The following is a 26126-nucleotide window of genomic DNA, read 5'->3' on the forward strand; positions in this document are numbered from 1 at the left end:
ACCGTATTTATATACCCCGCACTGTACACATTGGTGTGTACTGCCAGGAAATCATTGTTTGGTCGCCAGATCTGGAATTACAAAACAAAAACATTTCCAAACTCAACTATAATTATTTCTGTCTGCTTCTTTCACTCCTGCACCTGTATACAATCAACCACTTTGTCACATACTGCTAAACAAAACTGTGTGTGTATCTACCAGCCAAGGCGGTAAGAACCAAGAACCAGTGGTACAGACGTGCGAGTCCTTCCAACCAAGTCTCATATTAAACTGAGCTATGCACTGCCTTGTTCCAGCTAAGGTGTCGGGTAGTCCAAGCCCTGGCTGGAATGCATTGGAATGGACTGAAAGAGCCACAAGTAAGAACCGCTGTACAAACACTAGTAACATTATTTAATGTATGGTTTTATGGTCAGAAAGTCTGTACTTGTTGAAGGAATCACCCTGGATTGCCCTTGATGCAATCAGAGTGCTGTGCGGTACAGCTTATCCAGACAGGGTTTTCAGTAGGTTAATCAAATCAACCCCAAAGCTATAGAAATAACATTGTCTGAACTAGATCTCATTCTTAATGCATATGAAAGGTTTTTTCACAATGCTGAAAAATCAGAGGATATTACAGTGGGTTCTTAAACTCACAGAATCGAGTCCCTTTCTAGCTTCACTTAACCCATGCAGGGCCAACCTGCTTTACTAACACAGTGGTACTTTAGCTGAAGGGAGCCAATACACACATCACCTGGGAACTCATATACCGTACTTGCAGTCCAACATGTTACAACCAAGCAGATTCAATCTTATCTTCATTATAAAGTTACGACATAAGGATATGTTTTGCAAGGCAAGCTTTGGGGTGAATATAAAATAGCCTGCATGCAATGTACACCTCCATCGTTCACAGACCACTGTTGTAGTATAAAACTATATGCCAGCGTTAAAGTTAATAATTTATAGTCTAGCCATTGTCATCAAACATTCAGGCCACTGAATACTTTTAAAAAGTTAACCTAGATTAAAACAGACTCAGAATTATTGCCCAATGATATTTTGAATATTATAGTAATTCTACTTGGTCACAACTAAAGCGGAAAGATTTAATCTTCAGTTTGTAACACCTTTTTATAACTTCAATTAATAGTGATATATGATTTCAACCTGCCCAGTTAACTTTGTAGTAGCAATATTTAAGAAGGTCAAAAATATTTAAGAAATATTTAGCAGCTTCCCTTTTAAGGTAAAACAATACTTAATTTTGAAGAAAAGAAAAAAAGAGGGCCTCACTTTCTTTTTTTCTTTTGATAGATCATTTAAAAAGTAAAAAACACCTTTCAAGAAATTAAAAAAAAAACACAAAACATAATGGTTTATGTTATTTTAGTGTTAACCTCTCTATTTCCTTCTAAATTTTTTGTTAAGTTTATAAAAGCAAAAACAGGCTTTATGCATTTTAAAGAAAAAAGAAAAGAAAGAAAAGCAGATCGCTGAAATGGAGCACACTGAAAGGGTAAAAGATAAAAATAAAATTTAGCAAATCATCCGGCAAAAAAAAAAGACACCAAATACAGCCTCTAATTATTATCTTTTTAAACTGCACAGAAGCATTCAAAATTGAGCTTGCAACAATGATATGGAGAGCAGGAGGAGAGGTGGAGGTCTAGCTCCTTCCCAGCTGGGAGCTGCTGACCTTTTCACTGTCACTAGAGAAGGAGGCAGTGGAGGAGGAAGTAGAGGTAGAGGTAGAGATATGGGACGTATCGAAGTCCGGACCCTCCCCGGAGGAGCTGTGAGAGATGTCGGGCCCCTCCGTGGAAGTCTGGGATCCCCCCTCAGCCCGCTGCCGCACACTTACAAGCTCTGAACAGTCTGACGGGGTGACGGCTGAGTCGGGACCCTCAGTGGTGGTCTGGGAGCTCTCGCTGGCCGGCGAGGAGGCCTGGTTAGCGGGGTTGGAGTGGCTGGCGCTGGAGCTGCGGCTCACCATGTCCTCGTCCTCGGTGCCCTCTCCGCCAGCCAATGCGGAGGTGGTGGCCATGCTGCTCACCGTGTCCGAGGCTCCGTTCAGCTCTACAGAGTCGGCTGACTCCAGGTTGTGCTGGGAGGAGCGAGGCTGCTCTGTGATGATGTCATGGCCCCCCGAAGAGTCGGCCGACCCCAGAGTCGACACGCCCGAGGAGGAAGGGACCTCACTGGCACTCTCACTGTTCACAGCTGCTAAAGAGAAAGAAAATCCAATCCATGTATTACATCATTATTAAAATGCAAATTTGATTAATACACTGTGCTCAATGCAATTTGTGAATATAAGATTTGAACAGTACCAGACAGGTACAAGTCTGTGTGCGAGGAACGCGCTAATCAGTCTATCTGAGTGGGGACAGAGGGGTTGCTACTGTGATAACCAAATCAAAAATTAGATGTTATTCAAGAACAACACACCAATGTCGCCAACATACCAGTCAGTAGGTTCAGTATTTAAAACATAAGAAAATAACAACTGTAACGCATGTTTTCCATTGGATTCCTATTGTCTTTTGCAATCAAAGTCTTTCCTCTGGGGTTCAATTTTGGTAGCTTTTGTCATGACAGCAGTGAACAAATTCTCAGTTGGGGAGGCTACAATGACATCTGTATGTTAATAAAATCCATCTGAATCGAGCAGAATCAATTAAAGAAAACTAAAACCCTTTCAGTAGACGTACCAGTGAAGGTTCCAGTGCTGACCTCTGACCTTGTTTCAGTGTCGTCCTCCAGCCCTTCCTCTTCTCCAGAGAGCAGCTTGCCTGATAGATTTTTTGGGAAAGAGTGCTGTTCATAAATCTAATGAGGCATCTCCAGTTACACACTCTACTGTGTGTGGGATTCATCATGTTCTTTGGTTCCCCTGAACATGAAGTCTATTTAGAAGAACTGTAACATATTGCAATTATAATGTTCAATACCCTTAATCACCAAGTCCCGAGATCAGCAGACCATAGCAACATTCTGAACCAATGCATCCCTAAAAAGCTCCTAATAATCAGCACCACTGCCTGTATTCTAAATGATCTAAACAAAGGAGATCAAATTCCACACATACTGATCTTTAAAAATGTGTCCCTCCTTATAAGAAAACATACAATTTATATACATTTTTTTATTATATGGTTTTGGAAATATGAAACACCAGTTTAAATGATTTAAATGGTGTGTTGCACTTTTACACACCTTTACTTATATAAAAAATAAAACATTGCTGTACATTATTTTTTGTCCAGGTATTTGAAAGTACTTTTTCACAAATACAATTAGAGTGGGTGTCTTTTTTTTTGCTAATGTAGGAAGAAAAAAAAAAGAACTACAAGAAATAATACCTACCATTTCAAAAAGTACAACACCGTAAGCGCATGTCTTGCTCCGATACCAAAACAGCAATACAGTATGCAATTTTTTCAAGAAAGATCCCCAGTTGTACAAAGGGTGTCCAACGTACTGCTAACGACCACTACATTATACAGTACTACAAGCTACTACACAGACTGAAGGCATGAATTGTACTGGAGACGCTGTAAATAATCACCTTTTTGTTTTCTGAGTAGTAGAGGACTGCATGATGGCCCCTCTCCAGCTGCAAGTGACAGAAAAGAAAAGATAAAAAGCCCAGGAACTACCCAGGTAGAAGGGAAACTTGTAGCCAAGGAGAAACCGGCTGCTTCCAATCAAAAAAGTGAGGTGATTAGTAAGGGATGAAGAGAAAAAGAGAACAGCAGAAGTGAAACAAAGACCCATAGCCACATAGCCGATAAAGACTAATACATTACTGTGTGTGTAGCTTCAAATGCCATTTCCATTACTGTACATGTTCCTTACTATTTCATGATGTTGACGCAAGTGGTTCAGATTTCTGTTTCTCCCATATCGAGTTACCAACACATTTCTGCCATTAGATGACTTTGAGTTTGTCTGGAGTATGCCAAGTACCAGAACCAAACAGCCTTCTTCATTCCATTCAAAACATTGTATTGTAAAACATGTAGCATGTTAAACATGCTTTTACACTGTCACTTGATTTAAATGGGAGGGGGGAGGAGGTTATCCCAGCACTTATAAGAAACTTAATACTGCAGCAACAGAACCCAGAACACTTCAACACTTTCCACTGGTTCTGGGTTCTGGACAATTTGAGCAATACAAATGTTGTATGTCGTTCTATTTATTTATTTATATATACTATATAATATATATGAACCCACACACACATATATATATATATATAATTTATTTATTTTTAAATATAAAAAAATGAGCCAAAAACTGCATTATCTTATTAAATGCCCAATTACAGTTCATCTTTCAGATATGATGTTCATGAGTAAAAGATACACGTGTACCTCACCTTGTGTAAACTAGGATCTGAAAGAAATCATTACTTAAAATGTCAGGAGGAAAAAGAAATAGGAAACCAAATTTTAAACCCCTTGTTTGTCATTTTCAAGAGAGTGAGGGGCAAAAAGAAACCATCAGAAGTGTAGCTCTTCAGAGAGTAAAAAAGAAAAGCCTTATCATGAGGCAGCCTTTGAAGGAATATTTCGGAATACTCTACCGTGTTTATTGCAATGATCGCGCAAGTATTATATGCTGCTTTTAAGTAATAAAAGCTAAAGCCTGTCATAGATAACCTACCTTGGTTTTGTGTTAAAATGGTCTTTTACATCAAAAGTTCAGAAGCTGTTGTATAACAGGGGATTTACAGCAGGTAGTCAATCACATGTTTAATTTGTAGTTACTAGCATTCACAAAGTGTGAGTGGCTTCAAATAGCATTTTATTTCTTTTTTGCACCGTCTCACTGCATTATTATAAATGTTTACAATATGTTGGTTCTACAACTACTGCCTTTTACCCATCAGGTAACAGTTAACCAGGCTGGAGGCACAAATATGTGCCTAAAATCTTCTGAGAACTCGTTCCCCTAGCTTTTCCAAACACTGAGTGCGCATTACCTATAAGCTCGAGGATGCTGCCGCTGCGGCCGCGATTTTCAGCCTCTTCTCGAGAGATGCTGACCCGGGGAATGCTGCCCGCGGTGATGAGCGTGTGCAGGAGGTCTGAGGGCGTTGTGCGGAATGTCTGCTGCAGCAGCTCCAAGGCTGCCGTGACCACATTGTGATCAAGGTGCTGCGTGTAATGAAGGGTCAGCTCATACACCTGGGAAAAGATGGGTACAGCAGTTTATTGGACGCACAATGTGTCGTGGAGACATGGAGAGGTCCGATATCAACAAGGATGCCAACAGTAGATTTAAACAGCATCACTAACACTGATGTTTTCTTACAGACCAACTAGTTGGAGCACCTGAACAATTGACAAAATGCATGGACATACAGTATTTTAAATGCATTAATGGTGTATAATGCAAGTGGTTACTTTTTATACTTTGTGTTGACTTTACTGTGCTTAAGTCTTTCAGAACCAAGTAACTTGGCAAAAAGTCAACGCTACTACTGTATAAACAGGGCTTCTGATTTTTGGTTTTAACTGATGAAACACGATGAAACACCCCCGACACAAAAAAAATGAAATCGATGGATAGCCAATAAACAGCAGAAAACCTGTGGAAATAGTCAATCAATTCATATTGACTTGAATTTTCTCATTAAAAAATAAAGCCTACTACAAAAATAATAATAAATACATTTCTCAGTGCTGCTGGCCAATGTCCTGCCTTCCTGACTAATAAAGACCGAAAAACAGAAGTCATATTTATAAATAATGAAATTGTTTGTGCTCACTTTCAATAATGCCATATAACATTTTTAATACAGTATAACGTGTCGACCAGCATTAACTAAACAGCAGCCTAATGCACAAAGGGGTCAATCTTAATGAACACCTCTCTAAACACCACTGTCTCTACACTCTAGCACTGACCTCTTCACATTGTATTTTTATGTATTTTAGGAAGTTGATAAAGATGTCGATTAAAAAAAAAAGTGCAGGATAATTATTTTATTTATTTAAATGCAGACTCCACTCTCTGAGCTCTTTACCTGGACGAGTTGCTCCTGGGTGGGGGAGACCTCAGCCTCTTTGCGAGTGACCCCGAAGCTGCCTTTCAGACTGGTATCCTTCACCTGCTGCTGCAGTAAAGGCATCAAGTACCTCAGTGTGAGCAGGACCCCTAGGATCAGAGCAGTGGGATGCTCCTCCTCCACAGGGACCATCAAACCTACAGGGCAGAGGGATGAGGGGGCACTGCTTTACTAAGGCCAGCCTTTGCAACATGGATTTTCTAAGTGTGAATCACTGAGATACTATTCGCTGTTAACCTACCTAACAGCACACTCAGTAGCCAGCTGTAGAAATACTGAGTCCGGTGTGAGTGCTGGCAGATACTGGTGGCACAGCTTGCTGCAGTGCGGCGGATAGTTGGAGAGCTGGATTTGAGATTTCCAACAAAAGTTTTCAGTAAAACCTAAAATAAATGAACAAAACGCGCAATTTACAATTCTACACCTTTACACATTTATTTCAAACACTTGCTATATACAGTCTATACTATGTATGTATGTACAGTCATTTGCTGCAGCCAGTTCTAGCCTCACATGCCTCCAAGACATCTAGGAAGAGTTCACAGACCATACAGTATGCATCACTGGAGGTGGACAGGTAACTGGCTGTGTAGTGTACAAAAAACAATTACTATACAGTCTTTTTTGTGTTAATGTAGGTTTAACACCCACAAAATAAAATGGAAAATCTAAATATGTTCTGGGAATGAATGGTTGAAGACACTTCAGATTCTGTTACATCAATTAGGATACTGGCATTCTGTCACATGATCTATAGTACCCATTAATTGGACTTAATATAGTAAAGAGTTGGTTTTCTTTTCCCTACACTAATGAATGGAACATCTGTTATGCAAAATGTATATGACAAGTGTTATATATTAATTCCAGAATGGCAATTCTATCTAAAAATCCTTCTTAGTCATGCTTTAGTAACTTTATTCCTGTATTCATAATATAATTTTAAGATCATGCAACTATCACAGCTGTTAAATATCTGATAATATTAAACATTTATTAAACATTTTCACTTTGTCATTTTTGCCATGTCTATACTTTCAAGCAGTGTGGCAAAAAATCTATTTTGTGTCTAATTGCAAAGATGCAACAAAATACTGCCTCCCCAGATGAAATCAATGGAGAAGCCAGGCTTTTACTGCCCACGAGGCTCCTGTGTAATTCACTCGTCTAGGAAGGATACATCAAAGATAATTAAATTGCACACAGGCTGCAATTAATGCATGAGGTAATTCCAGCATCTTCAGTAGAGGCAGGGGAATATTTTCTTCCACTACAGTGTGGTCCAGTCTGTTGAGTATGGCTACAAGGGGAGGCAACCATCTTTATCATTTCCCATACAGTACATATTTAAAGAAGTTCACTAATAAAAACATGCAAAGCCTGCCACAGTGCTTGAAAAAGTCACAGGAACTTTCTTTAAAGATAAAAACCAAAAAAAAGGAACACTACATATTTGCTAGTAAAAAAAAAAAAAAAAAAAAAAACAGAGATTATACCTTGTGTTTTCTTGGGCCGTTTTGACAAAGTCCTGCATAAAAGATTAATTCTCAAACTGAACGCAGCAGGGATTCAAGGAAATGCATGCACATGGATTAAGGAATGGTTAACATGTAGAAAACAGAAAGTACTGATTACAGGAGAAACCCCAAAATGGAGTGAGGTAACCAGTGGAGTACCACAAGGATCAGTATTAGTATTAGATCAGCAATAGTTTCAAGTTTCAAGTCACACTGCTTTTGATATAGCAGGGTTGCCCTGGGTGACAGACGCAAGTGCACAATGTGCGTATCAGTGCTCCGGAAGCTGCTTGTTACAGACGCTTCTATCCAAGCTTCTCTGGATTGAATCGTTGGCCCAAATATTGATTAGAACAAATGTTTCTACATCCCTGCTGCAATCTGGCTCAATCAACGACAAGATGTCAAAACAGATTAAACAGAAATGTTCCTGGTGGAAGTGAAACCGTCACGCAGATGTGGGGTTAGATGCGTTTGTTATCGCATTGGCTCGCTCAACTCGGGTCAAAGCGTGTCAACCCACATCCTAAGGTGGGTCGCTGGGACCTAGGTTAACCCGGGTCCGACCCAGGTACATGGTTTCACACCAGCGGGATTGTAACACAAATAGCCAGAACCTAGGTCTGGACCTGGGTAGGCGTGCCAGTGTGAAAGGGGCTTATGTGTGAAGAGTAATTGAGGTCATGGCTACCTTGATTTCACCATCGTGGGCAAAGTTCCCCAGTGCTGCCATGATCTTTGGGACGGCTGCTGCCAGTGTCTCCTGCACTGCTTCCTCTGGTCGCTTGCTGATGCGTGTTAGACAGGGCAGCAGATTGACCAGATACGGCCTGATTTTTAAAAGGAAGACAGCAGTGTTACTGACAGGGTATTGTAAACTTAGAGAGAAAAATAAATTCTACACCAACATCATCACCTTCATGTTCTAATGAAAAAAGTGGCATACAGATAAATAGAAAAAAAGACCCCTTACTTGTGCTAAAGAATGTCCTTGGCACATTTTATCACAATTTGATAATGGGTCTCCAAGCAATATATCTGAAATGGTTAGGACAGTGTTCATCTTTGATGGTCTTAAGAGTTTACTGTGTGATTCACATAATGGCTCTTTAACTTAAAATTAAGTTGGATGATCATGAAACCGTTCAACAGTGTAGACGGGTGTCTTTAGACAGCAGTCTAGAACATTTTCACACATTATTATATTTATGGGAAAAAAAGCTTTGTGAATAGAAACCACTGTTTCACAGCCTAGCCTATATTCGTGTAGGGTGTGCATTTCACATTGTCCTTGACATCGCCGGCCTGAGGATAATAAAATACTTTGTAAAGATTACCTGCATTTCTGTGGGCGTATAAGATGAGAAAGCTCTGCAAACCTCCACAGCGCGGCTCTCAGGCTCCTTGAAGCACCATTCTGCACACAAAAAATAACAAGGGCTTGTATCTTTGTTGTTTCGTTTAATGAAAAATCAGTAGGATTCCCCAAATCATAAATCTGAAGATCACTGACCTCTCCCTCTCCCTCTCCCTCCCTCTCTCTCTCTCTCTCTCTCTCTCTCTCTCTCTCTCTCTCTCTCTCTCTCATATACTAGTAGTCGCTTAGATTTTAATAAGTGCAGTTTTCTGGGCAATTTGCATAATATATATACACACACACACATATAATGTTTGAAAAACTAGGCTGTTAACAGTTTACCTTTTTTATCTCTTTATATAATTCCAGTTGTAATCGTGGAAGGTTGGAATCCATGAGGGCCTACATCAAAATCAAAGGCAGAATGTGTTACTGTAGGAAAGATAATGGTCAAAAACACTTCTAACTGCATTTAATAGAGACTATAATTTCTACAGCACAGCAGACAGTGAACCTTTCCAATCATAATAATAAATTCTATTAACAGTGTTTTAATCCTCCATTCGTCTACTACAGTATTGCTCCCCCCCCCCCCCCCCAAAAAAAAAAAACGTCAGAAAACATAAACTTGCCACCAAAGGGGCTGAACATTTATGCTGCTTATTATCAATGTCATTCACTTTGATACAAGATGCATACTGTAGTTACTGATATACTGAAAACGTAAGGAGGGCTTACTTTAATGATTTTGTTAAGGCATTCGTCAGCTACCATCCTGACGTCTGATTCCCCGTCATCGCTGCACAGCAGGAACATCTCCATGGCGATGCCGAGCAGTTTCTGGAACTCCGGCGAGTTTCTGATCCCAAGACAATACGAAGCCAAAAGAAAAGTCGACATGGTCACCCTCAATATGACCATGCTATAAATCTCTCTTCCATCACTGAGGAGGAGTACATCCTTCTCTCTACAATTTCTTCACCTTCATAAATCACAGCTGTTTAACATATCAGGAGATGCCAAGAAGCCATCTCTTTGCCAACAGCTTTCTAAATAGGTCAGGAATCGTACATACTGAATGTTACTATACGGCATGTTGCAGGTTGACAAAACCTCTAATTACAGTACCATAATGTTTACCATGCCAGGCAATTCTAAACATCATATTGAACAATATATGTTTACATTAGGGTCACTATAGCTCAAGTGGACCAAATTCTAGGGAGGGTTTTTATCTAAGTTTGTGGCTGATGATACATAAACCACACCCGACTGAAAAAGCTGCCAAAGCAGGTGCCGTGTGCATGCTAATGGACAGCCATCTAACCACATGGTGGTAAAAGTACTTATTTTGATTACCTTTGAAAAAAACAATTGATCATGTAGGGGAGGTACTAGACAAATAATATTAGTTTCATTTTAAAGCACGTTTCATGATCTTTAACAAAAAAACAAACAAAAACAAAACAAAAACACTAACACGAGTAGCAAGTAATCCCCATTGGTCTACTACTTATCCAATATTTTATATTTACACAGACACCTACAATAGGAAATCAGAAGGAGGCACAGCATGTAATGAAGTATGGTAAAACTGCTAGGGGAAAGGAACAGACAAGACATCAGCTTGAATTTCTAATTAATTAATTTACTATAGTATTGAATCGTGTAGACTTTAAGAGTAAGTAAATGTAAAAAGTTGTCAGGATGCTAAGAATGAAAATGCAAAGTACAGGCATGTTATTTACAGTTGTAGGATCACGTGGGGACATGTAACGTTATATTTTTCGGAACCCAACTACTTACTCTTTAAAAGAAGATGGGGTTGGTCTGCAATAAATTGCTTCAGCAAATGCAATCATTCAAATGTACTGTAATAGGCACCATATGCTTATAAATATTGTACCTAGAACATTATTCAACATTGTATATGTTGCATAGCACTATTGGTTGAAATTAAATACAAATTTCACTTCAAAAGATGTAAACTTAGGTTAGCACTGGACAAATCACCTTCTGTGTCCCATAGCACTCAGCTTGATTATATTACAATGCAGAGTTAGTATTAATTTCAAATGTGGCACTGTGATGCTGTACATCATTGCACATAGTCCCAGTGACTTCCTCTGTCTGTAGAATTCATAAAGGTGTCAGAAAGCATATTTATTGAAAAATGTTAATGCAGCATGTCAAAAAAGCACTCTCACCTCAGAGACTGTGCAACAATATTTTCACATATAGTGAGGCAATGAGTCACTCTGTCTTTTTTGGTTGTGGAAGGATCCTTCTTCCTAATAGAAGAGAACAGAACACAAATAGACATGGAATCAAGCACTTTTTTTTTTAGAAAAACAGTTGGAACATTCAACCAACAAATGTTCTATTTGCATAATTTCTCCCTTATGATACTAGGACAAGAGGATTAAAACACAAACATACAATACTGTGCACACACACATTCTGATACTGTACCAAGAAAAATCAATGCAATTAAGTCTTCTGAAAGCACAACAGATTGAGCTGCTCTGCAGAAGAAAACTCTGAAGCTAGTTTTTGGTTTAATGACTGGATGCAGTATTTATAGAACTGTTCTGTAGTGTAGTAGTCTAGTCATTCCCTGCCAGAGCTATAAATTCAAAATGAGTTATCAGTAACACAAATAAACCTGTGTTCACATGTACTAAAAAGACACTTGTTTTAGTTTTCTGCACTGATTGGGGTAGATGTACCAAGATAGGCCAGTCGCACTCGCAATGCAAACATACCGCAATTTGCTTTTTTTGTTGCGATAATTCACAAAGTATACATTTTCTCATATGTACCAGGGGAGTGCAATTTTTGAAAAAAAAATTATTGTCCAAGGGACAAAATGCTATAGGTGACATGTAGGATTTTGGTTTTATTTGACAATGAACACAATCAATCAATAAGTGATTAACAGGGTGGATCTAGCCTTGTAGCTTGACAGGTTCACTAAATTCATCAAGATACATAAAAGGTCCCCTGTGACCCAACCTCACCTCACAAATGTATAACCTACTTTAGGAAATGTTCCTTTCAGTGCAGTTTGGAACACATTTGCTCTTAAACGCATGTAACATACTAAGAGTACAACTATAATAAGCAATATTTGGAGTTACTCAAATATAAAACTAGCTTATGGCTGTTTTTTTCCCACTCTTTCTTTATAAGCTGTATCCAACTCCCGATGTTGTAATAGTTAGCAGTGATTTTGATGCAGTGTTTTAGTTTGTTGCTTCAAAATCACTGCTAACTATTACTGCTGCTTTGTGGAATTCTGATTTTTCTTGACGTTCTTTCAGTTTTGCAACTGCTGAACCCCAGATTTTCAAAGGAACTGTGTATAACCTGTCATGTACTGATGCATTTGTGATTCAAGTTCAGGAGTTTGAATATGGAATCTTAGTTTCTTTTTTTTTTCTAGCATTACATAATCACATAATATATACAGCATTTTCTTTAGCCTTATATCAACGAATCGCTAAATTGCACAGTTCATAACTGTTTCTATAGTGAGATAAGTTTTTATTTGGTCTCTGTTTTTAATATGTTCACAGTTTGCTAAATGTAACCGCACCTAGCAGGTGGTCTGATTGGAGTGTTTAATAAATATTGTAATACCGTAGGGCTAAATAACACTGAGTGTTGTTGGGTAGATGTACAAACATGTTGCGACTGTTGCAAATGAGTGGGAAGTCTAGGATGAAATGTACTGAACAAGCACAAGGCTGTTAGAGACTTTTTAGGGAATGCTTTGTGGCAGCAGTTTTTCTTTGCAGTTCAGCCTTACATGAATATACAATTATGAGCATTCCTGCATAAATTCACAAAGATGGGGTGGAGATGAGGCTTCTCAAATATTATGATGAGATGTACGAAAGCTGTCGGCAACTGCGACACTTAAAACTGCATCAATTTGTTAAGAACTGTTGAAAGCACATTTTAAACAGCACTTTAAAAGGCAGTATGAAAAACAGTATCCCTGAACCATGGCTGCTGTGATTGCAGCAAGAAGGAGACATTGTCTTCAGCATGGAGGAGTGATTTGCAGGATGAGAAGAGAAAGGGTATTTCGGCTGGGGCGATGCCTATTTTTTCACCATTAGTAATAAAGTTTTCCAAAATAGCAGATGCATCGATGTTATAAAAGGGTAGAAAAAAAAAAAAAAACTAATCCCTAATCCCTCCAGCTCACTCTGAGCATCTGTAAGGAATACGAAACACACCTATTCTATTAATGTGCAGGTGGTTTGTAACTGTGCACAATTTAGCACTGCACCCCTGACTAAAAAATACAAACTGACAGTATACATTTGGCTTATAGGCTACTCACGATAATACAAATTAGTGGTATAATGCAAAATTTGTTGCTGGTCCTTTGAAATTTGTATTAATGAGAATGGACTGTCCTGTAAGTATCTGTCCTGTCCTTACTGTACTGTATACTGTACAGGCCTACTTTACAAATTTATATTTTTACATAATGTAATGTGTAGCCTGCCCACAACACATTAGTGTTATTTCAGCGCAATGATTTATAAATTTAAAATGCACTGAGCACTATAAACGTATGTGTGTGCGACTTTATTGTATTTTTTTAAACCCGACACCTCCTTATGTCCAGAGGTCGCGTTAGCTTTTCTGTTCCTGAAACGCACATGCCCAAAATGTTGCGTCCCATCCTTCAAACATACATTTTAACACAAAGGCTAAGAAACTCCAGGGATCTGCATTTTGGTACATTTTTATGAACGTTTAAACTCTATGGCATGTAGTAGTTTAAAAAATCTCTGTCTGTGTATAGATATACATATAAACACAGACTCACTGTTTTCTTTGTTATATATACTAATAGTAGGCCGTTCGCATGACAACGAAGCACTGTTTGTTGCCTTCATCTACATGTGTTTGAGTAACAGCAACAGCATCGCCGAGTCTTAAGCGAAGTTGCTTGAAAAACCGTACAGCCATGCGTATGTTTTGTTTTATTTTTGCCAAGCAGCTCTTTCACACACAGTACATCTTGCCACCTTGATAAACAAGCCACTGATATGTCATCTCCCATTCAAAATTATAAAAATGTATTTTCCGTTTGTGTTTTTGTGCATTACTATTGCTTCCAACTGCTTTGGTCGCTGCAGTGCTCGTAGTCAGAAGAAGATGGATGAGATGCAGATGAGAAATCTTCTTCATGAGAATCCCCTGAAGATGCTGACTCCTTAGAAAAAAAACTTCTGCTTGACAATCGACTTGCGAGTTAAAAGTAGAATCAGGGATGCACAATTGACGTAATTTGTCAGCTCTGTTTGAAATAAAATTAAAGGGGGCAGAATTAGGCTCAGGCAAGATATCAAGGTAAAAGCAAAGATTGTTTTGCAATTAACAGCTTTTTCTGAGTTTAATTATAAAATGGAATCAGCTACATTGGTCACCTGGTTAAAAATAAAACCTGACAACTTCAAGCCCTACTTGTGTGTGTGTGTTCGCATTTACTTTTCCATAATACTTGTTTTATTTCTTATCAACATGGACCTCCGTTAACATGGGGCATAACACATTGTTTTAAAACAAAATGCAGTGCACACTATCGTATTAATTTCCAGTGTTCATTGCGCTGCTAGGAACTGTAACCGAACTATTCTAATAGCATTAGTGTGTGTACGCATTACGCCCGACTAAACATGAAACAGTACTTCAGTGTAGACATTAAATATTGAGCTGGATTAATTAAAATGTTCTTGAGATTGGTTATGTAGTGTGGACAGGGCCTAAAAGTAAATAGTCTTAATATTGCTGGCAAAGCCAAATATGAGGCTTATTACTGCCACCTACAGGACTGGCGTGTACCTTAATCAATGCTGTTATATTGCAGAACAGTGTTTTTTTTTTTTTTTTTTTTTTTTTTTTTAAACAAGCAAGTATTTTACAGTCATTAAAGTGTAATAGATTACCACAGATATGCATGTCTGCGTCCCTTTCCATTCTGTGCATCCAGCGAACGCAAGAAAAAATCTTTATCCGTCCAATGTATTTATTTTGCGCCTAGGACCTCTTATGTCGTACAAAGATGTCAGGTTTGTACGAGGGGCTACCTTATGATTATCAAAAGCTTTTTTGATAGAAACACATTTTTAATTTGGGGGTGAAGGTGGGGCCCCCACTATAGAATCTGATGGGATTAAACTTGCCTTTCATTATTTATTTCAAAAAATAACATACGACTCTCTTAATGCTAGAGATCTTGCGAAGATGACGCAACAAATAATTAAATTAGTATATTGATGCCCTCCTCATTAACATAATGTCTCTTCGTACATGCGACAAAATGTAAACTTGCGAACTGTCACAATGAAAATGCTAATAATGGTATGTTTGTGCAGCGACTGGCCCATTTTAGTATATCTACCCCACAGTGTATAATGTACAAAATACTGCATTAGGTAACTAGAAATAAACACAAAAACAAGAGTGTTGGAAAACATGGATCGAGAATTGATTAGCAGTTTGCTATGCATGTGGACTGGCAGAGCTATACTGGTGTTCTTTTCTAAAAAGAGACTAATATTGCAGATAGCAGACTGTTTGGTTCAAATTGCATGTACTGCTAACCATTGATAGAGACGTTGCGTCTACAAGCTCTTGCCCAACATTGACTGCAAGCTAACGAGATAACAATGCTATGGACTAGAAGGGAACAGGCTCTAAAGACTTCAGAGAGATCAAAAGAGATAATCCCACTGGCATCAAAGGGGGTCGCAAGAAGATAACAAAAGGCAGATGTATGGACCTTTTTTCTCCAGGAATGTGAAAAATGCACTGAGTTCAGAGGTTTTCACACTAGACTACACACACACACACATACACACACACACACACACACACACGCACACACACACACACACAATTTAAATAAATTACTTGACACTGGTTAAAGTCAGAGTGAGGGGAGGGTGGAACCATCTATTACAGTATGTCAGGTGACATTAAGTAGTCCTGCAGAAATGTAAGGGAGTATTCTGTTTGTCCTGTACCTGGGACCAGACTCCCTGCATATTTCAATAAACCTGGTAACTGATTGAAGAAAAGGACTCTGTGCATTTTCTTGAATCTACTTAATCACCATGTTTTTTTGTAAGTTACTTCAAAGAGCAACAGACATCTGCAGGTTCCACAATATGCAGACATTAAAGTAAACATTTGTCTCTTCACAAACTTTTATTGTTTGATTAAAGTTATATTAACACTACTGAACTAACTTGTAAGAACTGTATGGGTGAATCTGCAGTATTTATCTGTTTCAGTATCAGAAAATAATTATGGAATTTGTCTAGTCTGAATAAGTTTAACTGCAGAATGGCAGCTGTGCAGTGGGCAGAAATAACATTTAAGAATCTGACCAATAAGATTTAGATGAGAATGTTATAGCAATTAGATTTAGAATAATTGTTTTTCTTTTTTAAATGAGGACGAAGCATTTAAATACTATCAAGCTACAGAAATAAGTGCCACATTAATAAAGCATGTTTATCTTTGAGTCATGTGTAAAAACTGTTGTTATTTTTAGCTGAGTATTCCCTAAAGCATCAACTGTTCCCCTGAGCCAAATACTTTTTCTGATAATATCTATTGCTAGTTAATGAATTCATGTAAAAAAACTCTGTTAGCTAGAACAGTACTCAATGGACACAGTACTCAATTCAAAGTCATATCTCTATTTTAAAATGTACCAAAGTGAACTCCATTTCATTTTAGAACATTAAATCTGTTTCAGATTGTCAATTATTTTCATGAAATTGGTGCATTTGTTTATTAAGTTATATCACATGGAAAGCCTAGGCCTACATTTTTTTTTCTGGTGATGGGTCTATCTTAAACATGTTGATCATAAAAAACTGTGCTCATTTAGTTTGGCAGTTAGATTATTAACGTTAAGTTAACCCTAAGTAGTTTATTAACATACACTTGACTATTGTTTTGCTTTTTCTTATTCAGTTCATTTCACATGTTGAAGCACCTGCATCATGACAAGTAATAGATATTTATTTATTGATTGATATTGTGTCTGGTGGCTAACTCCGTCTTAGAGAACACTTGGGCTATAAGACCACTTCGCTTGCTTCCCGACGGGTGTTGTCTTAGCCACAGACTACTCTATTACTATTTGGCATTAATGTCAGCGTTAAGAGCAGAAGGTTACAGTAAATTGTTTAAACAACAAAGTTTCCATTCTCAAGTTGTAGTTTTCTATATTAAATAAACTATGTTGGGCCAATAACAAATAAATCCCTTGTCTTTTTACATTTTCCAATATTGTATAGGCTAATTTACTTGATTTGTCTTCAATGTTGTTGGCTTTTTTTACAATTTAAGTAAGGTAATTCACATAGTTTAACAGGGAGACTACAAAACAACACAATAAGGATATCTACAGTAGCAAAATGCCCTATTTCTTTAATGTAAACCCACTGGGACACACAATTCTACATATAAACACACCACTACCATAGGTGCATCAGCTTGTACTGTAAGTACAAGTTACTCAACTGTACATATTTGAACTTGACGCCCATTTAGAGAACTTTAGGGTAATATTTAACTTTTTGAGTTACAGTAGCCGAGAGGACCTGTCATTTTGGTTGTACAGTACCGGGCAATGCGATGCTGTTACCCAGGACCCTATTTGTATTTTTATGTATAATCATGTAAATCAATTATAAACTGCGATATCAGAAGCTAATTTTCCCAGTTCTTCATCACATCTGCACTGTCCCATTGCAAAAAATGACAGGTATGACATATTTCTTTCTAAAATATTGTTCTTGAAATTTTAAATAAACCAAGTATGTACTTAACTGTGCTTTTGTACATTTATCCAGTTAGTTCTACTATTCCTTGACAGAGGCGCACGGAAAGCCTTGCTTTGCATGGCTAGAGAAGACTTATATTCCCGAAATGCCGGATGGGCAACATTCCTTAAATATCTACAAGGCCCAAGAAAAAAAATAAAACCAGTAGAATAAACAGTTGATGGTAAACTAAATATTACATACTGGTCTGCTCATCTCCCTCACTGAAACATGGCAGCCATTGCTTGCTAAAGAAGGGACATCAATGCAGAATGCACTTAATTTTAATACCTATGTAGATGTGACTCAGTGTCACTGCCAGACTACAGTAACATCTAATTGTGGTAGAGCTCTGTTCTTGGCTGCTCATCTACAAAGGAAGGAGGCAACTGGAATGGCTCGTAAGTATATGTGTTTAATTACTAGGTGAAGGAACAACCAATGCAACAAGAAAAAAAAAAAAAAAACACTGGTTTGCAGTTGTACAAAAATATGTTTTTAATTGTGCTCAGAATACCACAACCACTATTCCTCTACCATCAATACCAATGACGTGCTGTGTAGAACGTTCGTCAAACACAGGTGTCAGTGAACTGCGAGTTCATCAAACTCCGTCACATGCCACAAATACCTTCTCAGCTTGACCTCTGAGGTTTAGCAACAACAATTAAACTGTAAAATAATCCCTGCAGGTCACTGGGTTTTATAGTCTGTGCAACTTTAAACCATCATTTCAACTCTTAATAGTAACGAAACAGGGTCTGACAGCAAGGGTCCGTCAATTATAAGACTACTGTAAAAAATGTTGTTTATGGTCCTCCAAACACCATTCAATGTTGATATTCAGGGCTTGCAATTCCGCTCGGGAATCGTGCATTTTCCAAGTTGCTCCCGCTTATCTACGAGTTTCAGTGCTGTACTTTTCTCCCAATTTAGAATGCCTGATACGCTACAACAATCTCTAAGGAACTGGGTGTCAGTAACGAAAGCACTATGAGCTGCAAAAATTTAAAAGTAGTGCTGGATATTTTAAGTGCCGCAAGACTTTACTCTCTCGTACGTGATTCTCGGCCGCTGTCTTTAAGCATTATAGAAACTCAGTACACTGCAGTATAAGTAAACAGTTTTGAAAAAAATATGATATTAAGTCTATCTAGGTGTTGTTTTGCAAGCGGTGACTTTCGCTTTAACTCTTAAACTTGGCCCCTTTCATTTTGAGGTGCCAGCGACCAAAGGTTACGCACATATTACTCAGGCACCATAAAAGCCACCTACCCGGTTGTTTAAAAGTACAGACTCAAGGCTTTCCAAAGACGTATTCAATATGTGTTTACGGTACTCCTATCAGGAAATACGACTGCCTGAAGTTAAGCCTCTCATCATGTGACAGAGTTCACAGCCTAGGCTTCGTTTTGACTCTATTGCTCCGTCATTGTAGCAGCTAGACTGAAACGGGCGGTATCAATGGAAGGCTTACAAGCTCAGCCCCCACCCCCCCAACTTGTTCATTTCATATTGAGGTTCAATGGTGCAGTGTGTTTTTTTTTTTATTTTAGCCATCAACGATTACAATACATGATTGTAACCAAAAATTATATTTTTGGAAAAGCGTTAATTTTTTTACATATATTCTCATCTCTACCACATATAGCATGCTTGATTAGTTGCAACTTGCATAATTTGAAAGGACATTTTTTGCCCTTTCTTTTGATAAGTTACACGCATGCAGTACACAATATCCTGTAGTTAAACATACATAAATGAAAACAGCGAAAAACAGGTGGAAACTGAACATCACGTCAGGCAATGGCAAAAACAATGGAGAGTGCTCGGTCTCACAGTGATGAAGAGCTGCTAGATCTCCTGAAAGCAGCTTATTTTAAAGCAACACCAGTGTGAATGATGAGGCACTAAAATATATATATATATAGTTTTTTTATATGCAAAAGTGACTGTTTTTGTCATCCAAATAAGGAGGAAAAACCCCCAGCACACAAAAATGAAATTCAAGCCCTGATATTTAACTAACATGTATTCCCAGAATATACAAAACAATTACAAATCCCTTCATTATACTGTATTTGTTAAGAGAACTAAATACAAATCGGTGCGCATTACTAGGACACAGAGTCGGTGGCCTTGTTCTGTTGTTGTCAAAGTGGGCACACCTGGGACCGCTACTGTAACCACTGGCATGGCCTAAGAATGTTTACTGCTTCCACAAAAGACAAAGACAACTGCAATGGCTCCTAAATATGTGTGTTTAATTACTAGGTGAAGGAACAGCCAACAACACACACACAAAAAAAAGAAACTGGTATGCAGTTGAACTTGTACAGAAATGTTTTTTATTGTGCTCAGAACACCACAACCACCATCCCTCTACCATCAGTACCAATGAGGTGCTGCGTGGAACGTTTGTCAAACACAGGTGTCAGTGACCTGTCATTTCATCAAACTCCGTCACAGCTGAGGGTACCAGCACAGTCCTGTACAGCTCCTACATGCCGTAAATACCTTCTGAGCTTGACCTCTGTGACAATCGGTTTAGCAACAACAATTAAACTGGGGAAAAATCCCCGCTAGTCATAGGGGTTTTACAGTCTGTAAGCATGCCTCTGTCTGTGCAACTAACTATAAACCATCATTTCAACTCCTAATAGTAACGAAACAGGGTCTGACAGCAAGGGTCCCTCAGTGTTGTTTATGCAGGTTTTCCCCCAAACAGCATTCAATGTTGATATTTAATTAACATGTATTCCCAGAATACACAAAACAATTAAAAATCCCTTCTCTATACTGTACTTGTTAAGAGAACTAAATACAAATCGGTGTGTATTACTAGGACACAGAGTCGGTGGCCTTGTTCTGTCGTTTACAAAGTGGGCACACCTGGGACCGCTACTGTAACCACTGGCATGGCCTAAGAATGTTTACTGCTTCCAGTACCAAAAACATAAACAGTTATAGTGTCCATGTTCAACAAATTACTTTCCACATTCATCTAAAATAAAATATACTTGCAGTGACTTCACCAATAAGTGATTAACAAGATTCTCGACACTCACACAAACTAGCATAATGGTTTATGTACCGTATATTCATGCATCCCTACCGGCTTATTGCAGACAGGTGCACGACCGTAGCACTCGCTGGGTATGGCGATACGGTAAATGTGTAACATTGCTTCGCTTCATGCCAGCGTCAACGCCAGATTTACTAACAACAGACCCTACTATACTTACTGTTTCTGGACTAGCTCCTCAGCTGTCGGTGGCCCCTGCTGTTGGAATGACTTGAGAGACTCGAAGGCCCTCATCAGTTTCTCCATGGTGGCCATTTTAACAAGAATATTATTTACAAATAACACCACAAAAGCAGTGCAAAACGCAAAAACACTGGGCGTGCGCAGTGAAACCCGTGACAGCGTTAACTCCACGATTCTGCGCCTGCCAGCAAGGAATTTATTTTGACGTTTTTAACAATGTGTTTTAAATGAATGGGCGCTAGGTGCTGCTACATCCAATTTTGTAAGCCACCTTTGATGCATCCCATCAGCCTCCCCTGCCAGTGAGGAAGTGTGTACTCTGACAGTTTGGGGGAGCGATCAGCCACTGGCAGCATGTCTGACCATTCACCGACAGCCTTGCTCTTGATTGAGAGTCTCACTGACCAAACGGATTATGCATGGGTTCTTTACAGCGAAAACAGAGGCAGTGCAGATTTACTTAAACAAAATAGCAGCCTCCATAGCCAGTGGAGTCAGTTGTGTACAGGGATCATATGATCTGGATGTGGAAGGAAACGCAACGGTCATCAGCAAGCTCAATGCAGTAAACGCCTGAGGTTTACTGCGACTGCGAGAGCGAATCCTGGGGAGGGACTTAGGAAAACTATTCAAGAAGCGGCGAGCGTGCTTCTTACAGGCGTCATTGCTTGGTGTTAATTATGTACGTACTGGTTTCCTCATTCGTGTAATGTGCTGATAAGTTTCTCATTAAGAATATAAAGTGTTACTACGAGGACTTGTGATTATGAACGCTGTTTTTTTGGATTTGTATTTATTTATTTATTTATTTATTCATTCTTACAGAAATACAGAAAGTCCTATAGTAAATTGATCAAGTCCTATAGCATATCCTATAGGATTTCTTTAAAACCTCTCTAGTCCTAGTATAGAACGCCTCTAGGGAGACCCTTTTGAGTACTATATAGGAGGATATTTAAAAAAAAAAAAAAAAAAATCTTTTAGGATTTCTCTAAAACCTTTTCCCATAATGTCCTATAGCACCACTATAGGATCCTATAGGACATTTCCGTAAGGGAATGGTGGAGCATTTTATACATAAATGCAAATGGCTAAAAGCTAAACCAAATTTCAGTCATTTTCTTTCGGTTTGTAAAATAAAAAAATAAATAAATTATCTAAACGTGTAAAGACCGAGAAGCAGTCGGGGTAGTGTATGACTTCAGACATATTTTAGTCACTTAGACTAGAATGCTTATTATATTAGCATTTTTTGTTTTTAAGAAAATGCCCCTTTATTTTATTGTATCTGTTTTTATGTTGTGTACCTCATTGTTCTCTCTATATTTCTGTATATACATTTCACAAAAATTGTAAACCTGAATAATATAAATAAAACATGTTAAAAGGATCACAAATAGTGTGGTTTATATATACTTTACCACCCTTAAGATTAGTTTTTCTAATTTGGAAACTTGTGCATTCGTTTGTGTTTTATGTTTTTAATAATGCATTTTACACTAATTATTTTTTTCACCTCAAGTGCTCCAAAAAAATATGTATCGTTTATATAAAATGCAGTTAAATATGCAGTGTAAAGTGTCCCGAAGTTGTACACATTTATAAAACGAAAAACAATGAATTCCATAGTTTCCTCTTCTGGCAGACATTGTTTTTGACAGTTTATATTGCATATATTGTTTTAGTTGGAAACCCGCCACTTAGCAGTATATATCCATCTTCAATATGGCAGCACAAACATTAAAATACGTGACTGCATTTTGTGGCCGCTGGTGCATGATGCTCATTTTAACTAGAGACTTGAGGAAAGATTCAGTAACCTGTTATAGGGAAGTATGAAAAACAGCATTATGTGTTTGAGGAGTAAAGGCATATCGTTCACCAAGGTCTATAAACACAGAGCAACACATTTAAAAATATATTTGTAAACAATGAACACCGTGTGTTGAATGTCCTTCTGTGAATTGTTCTGGGAAGGGAGGAGCCCTGATGTGCCAAATGGCCTCTTCTCCTTACCACACATGTTGTTATTTTAATCAGCTCCAGGGGTACTCTTTAAAAGGGTCTTCTTAATAATTTGGTGGTAAAGCCACTGTGTATTTGAGTATTGAGTCAACTGTAGCATTGCACAGCAAATGTATTGATAATATGAAGGTACAATTTGCAGGATACAGTACAATGACAAGGTCAGTATATGAACCAAATAAAATCACTGTGGAGCATGGGTGCATAGGGGGAACCACCATCATATAACATGGTTTGGATGGAATAAAAAAAAAAGAAAACTTAAATTTTGAAATTCAACTGTATTCTTCCTACCATGAGTCCAATTAACACTGCTGTGTCATTGTATGAATCCCAGGTACCTGTAAGCGTTTAATAATAATATATATATATATCATATATTATATATATATATATATATATATATATATATAATATATATATATATATATATATATATATATAAAGATTACCAGATTTGAACTCAGCTCTCGCCAAGATAAGCACCAACTAAGACATAGCTTTGCAGTAAACTAATGTGATCCGTCTGCATCTCCATCCATTTGCGTTGTTTTCCATCTGATGATGTAGATATCCTTCTGTCTGTTGTTGATTGCTGAAGTGTAATGCTGGCTCCAGGGATCAGCTCATTTTGCCTCCCCAGCTTATCAGCACACACAGTGGCTGCGATGCAGGCTCCGGGGATCAACCCAGTGCAGTCTCCCCAGCGCATCAGCATGACAACCGTCTGGATTGAGCTAAGTAGGGTACATCTCTGGGGTCTTCAAGTGGGCATCTTCCATCCTCAGTGTTTCGTTGACTAGCCCACGACACCTCAAGAGGGCTCAACAGTGATTCCATCCCCCACTCAGCTCAGCCCAGCTTACTTACCTGTACATCAGTGTTGCTTTCTTTCTATTGTGCTTGAGATCCCCATCCAGAATCTTTCCGTCTCAACCACAGCCAGTTGCTGCTCCTTTCTGCTGCTTCAGATAAGTTCTTCACTGTCCGACGCAACTCTTGCCCACTGAACCTGACGTCTCTGAGAAACCAGGTTGTAGAGTGCCACAAATCCTCAACAACACCTCCACTGGGTAAGGTCAGACTCTCCATCCTCACTGTTCCGCTTCAGCAGCTAGTTGAGCATACCAAAGTTTCTTCCTCTTATACGCCTCATCCATGGCATCTTCCCATGGCACTGTTAACTACCAGATGAACAAGGCGTGCTGATTCAGACCAGAAGACAATGTCTGGTCGAAGGATAGTAGTGGCAATCTTAGGTGAAAAAATAAGCCGTTGACCAACATCTGCCAGCATCTTCCAGTTGTCCTGAGCGAGACTTGATTTTAACACCTTTTAACACCTTATGTATATATTATCACACACATACACACACACACAAATCATTTGACCGCCCCACAACACTTGTATGCAAATCTTTATTCTGAATGTACACTCCATTGCTAATGGTCCATTATGTTAGCCGTTTCCCATCCGTTCTCACTGTGCTTTGGATTTAAATAAATGCAATCAGTGGGATATTAAGAAGCTATATAGCACTATCAGCTTGCATGAGAAATGAGTAGCACAGGTATGCCAGAACAATGTCGTCAGGTTGCATGCTCACCAAGACTTTGGTTTCAGATTTGATAAGCCTGGCAACATTGCTTACTTTGTAAACATAAAAGACAGGGTTTTTGAGAACTAATTCACTTTTAAAAGGAACTACTTTCCCTGAGCGGACATACAAATAATAATAATAATAATAATAATAATCTACGTCAAAACATAAAAATAAAGCAGACTAAAATGGTAATTCCATTTAAAAAAAACTTTTCCAAATAAAACACAGGAAAGAAGTATTTATACAAACAGCAGTGTTTTATTTCATAATTACAAATGTTAGATATGATACAACGCCCAGTGATAGAACTTGTACAAGAAATACATTTACTGCAGTGGTTGAAAGACATGACTTTGTACAACTACAAAATTGGTCACCTTGCATTAATAAAGGTGACATCCTTTCCGACATGTTGGCAACGTTATATAATTTACAAACAAGAAACCTGAAGATTACTACATGCTTGAGTAACAAAACAGTTTAAAACAGGCATTAAAAATGCACTTTGTGCTGGCATTCAAACTGTTAAAAGTATTCCCTTACCAGAAAATGTAGGGCCAATGAAAATGGTTGCACTAGTCCTAGCAATATAATTGAGAAGAATAAAATCAATTGGTACTTGGTAGGTATGACAACTGGCACACAGTAAAAGGCCAAAGTTTGTCAGCAGTGGATAATTCATGGAACGAGCCTCAGCAGATTCCCTGTGCGCACTTAATTAGAGATACACCTTGCAAAGAAGCATCGTTAAAACACAAGGGAGCAATAAAACAAAGCTTACGCTCGTCTTCAGTTGTTAAAGAATGAAACTGAATCATTTTGTAGAAAGCCATGATCGGTTCCTATTCACATAGATTTAACTCGGGAGGTTTTTGTTTGTTTGGTTTTTTTAATTTTTTTAATGTTTTGGTTTTGTTTTACCAATAAAATAAAACGTTCCTAAACCATTACAAAATAATTCAACAACAGTCTAATTTCATGAATATCAAACTTTATTTTGATCGAAATTCTATTCATAAATAGGCTTCAAACAACACGAGTTAGGGCCCATTGATTCCAAAACATTCAGCTTACAAGGGAATGGAAATTATATAATACTGCTTTGTTGCTTTTAACTTTTAAAAATAACTGTATTGTTTACTGGGAGGCAAGAGGAGATGGTTTAAAATCAGCATTAAACATAATAAGATACACAATTAATGAAACAAGGGTTACATTACGCACTTTGTTAAGCTCTCCTTTAAGTTAACATACTTACATCCTTTGCATACTGTTAGCTGATCACCATTGAAAACTAATTCCACAGATGCATTTCAGAAGGTAACATCCAGCAAATGACTGACATGACAGCCAATACTAATTTTCTTCTATCACTTTAAAATGCAACATATTGTAATATTATGAATAATTATTGGGATG

The 26126-nt window shown here is 38.1% G+C and overlaps 1 protein-coding gene across 7 annotated transcripts in view; it reads right to left on the reverse strand.

Moving 5' to 3' along the window:
- Positions 1-21372, reverse strand: part of LOC121330443 (huntingtin-like) — a 76727-nt gene extending 55355 nt beyond the window's left edge. For 2 of the 7 annotated variants that reach the window (XM_041277004.1, XM_041276979.1), the window contains exons 1-12: positions 21057-21372; positions 11152-11235; positions 9683-9803; positions 9287-9346; positions 8925-9004; positions 8279-8417; positions 6312-6453; positions 6029-6207; positions 4982-5186; positions 3560-3607; positions 2703-2783; positions 1853-2214 (exon numbers count right to left, since the gene is read on the reverse strand). In XM_041277004.1, coding sequence (XP_041132938.1) covers positions 1853-2214; positions 2703-2783; positions 3560-3607; positions 4982-5186; positions 6029-6207; positions 6312-6453; positions 8279-8417; positions 8925-9004; positions 9287-9346; positions 9683-9803; positions 11152-11235; positions 21057-21151 — 1596 coding nt within the window. In that variant the 5' untranslated portion in view covers positions 21152-21372. Of the gene's footprint in view, positions 1-1687; positions 2215-2702; positions 2784-3559; positions 3608-4981; positions 5187-6028; positions 6208-6311; positions 6454-8278; positions 8418-8924; positions 9005-9286; positions 9347-9682; positions 9804-11151; positions 11236-21056 lie in introns of all 7 variants that reach the window. The other 5 variants (XM_041276969.1, XM_041276962.1, XM_041277013.1 and 2 more) reach the window with 3 other exon arrangements.
- Between the last annotated feature and the right edge of the window lie 4754 nt (positions 21373-26126).

Source organism: Polyodon spathula, chromosome 2 (assembly GCF_017654505.1).
Source record: "Polyodon spathula isolate WHYD16114869_AA chromosome 2, ASM1765450v1, whole genome shotgun sequence".
Classification (NCBI taxonomy): Eukaryota; Metazoa; Chordata; class Actinopteri; order Acipenseriformes; family Polyodontidae; genus Polyodon; species Polyodon spathula.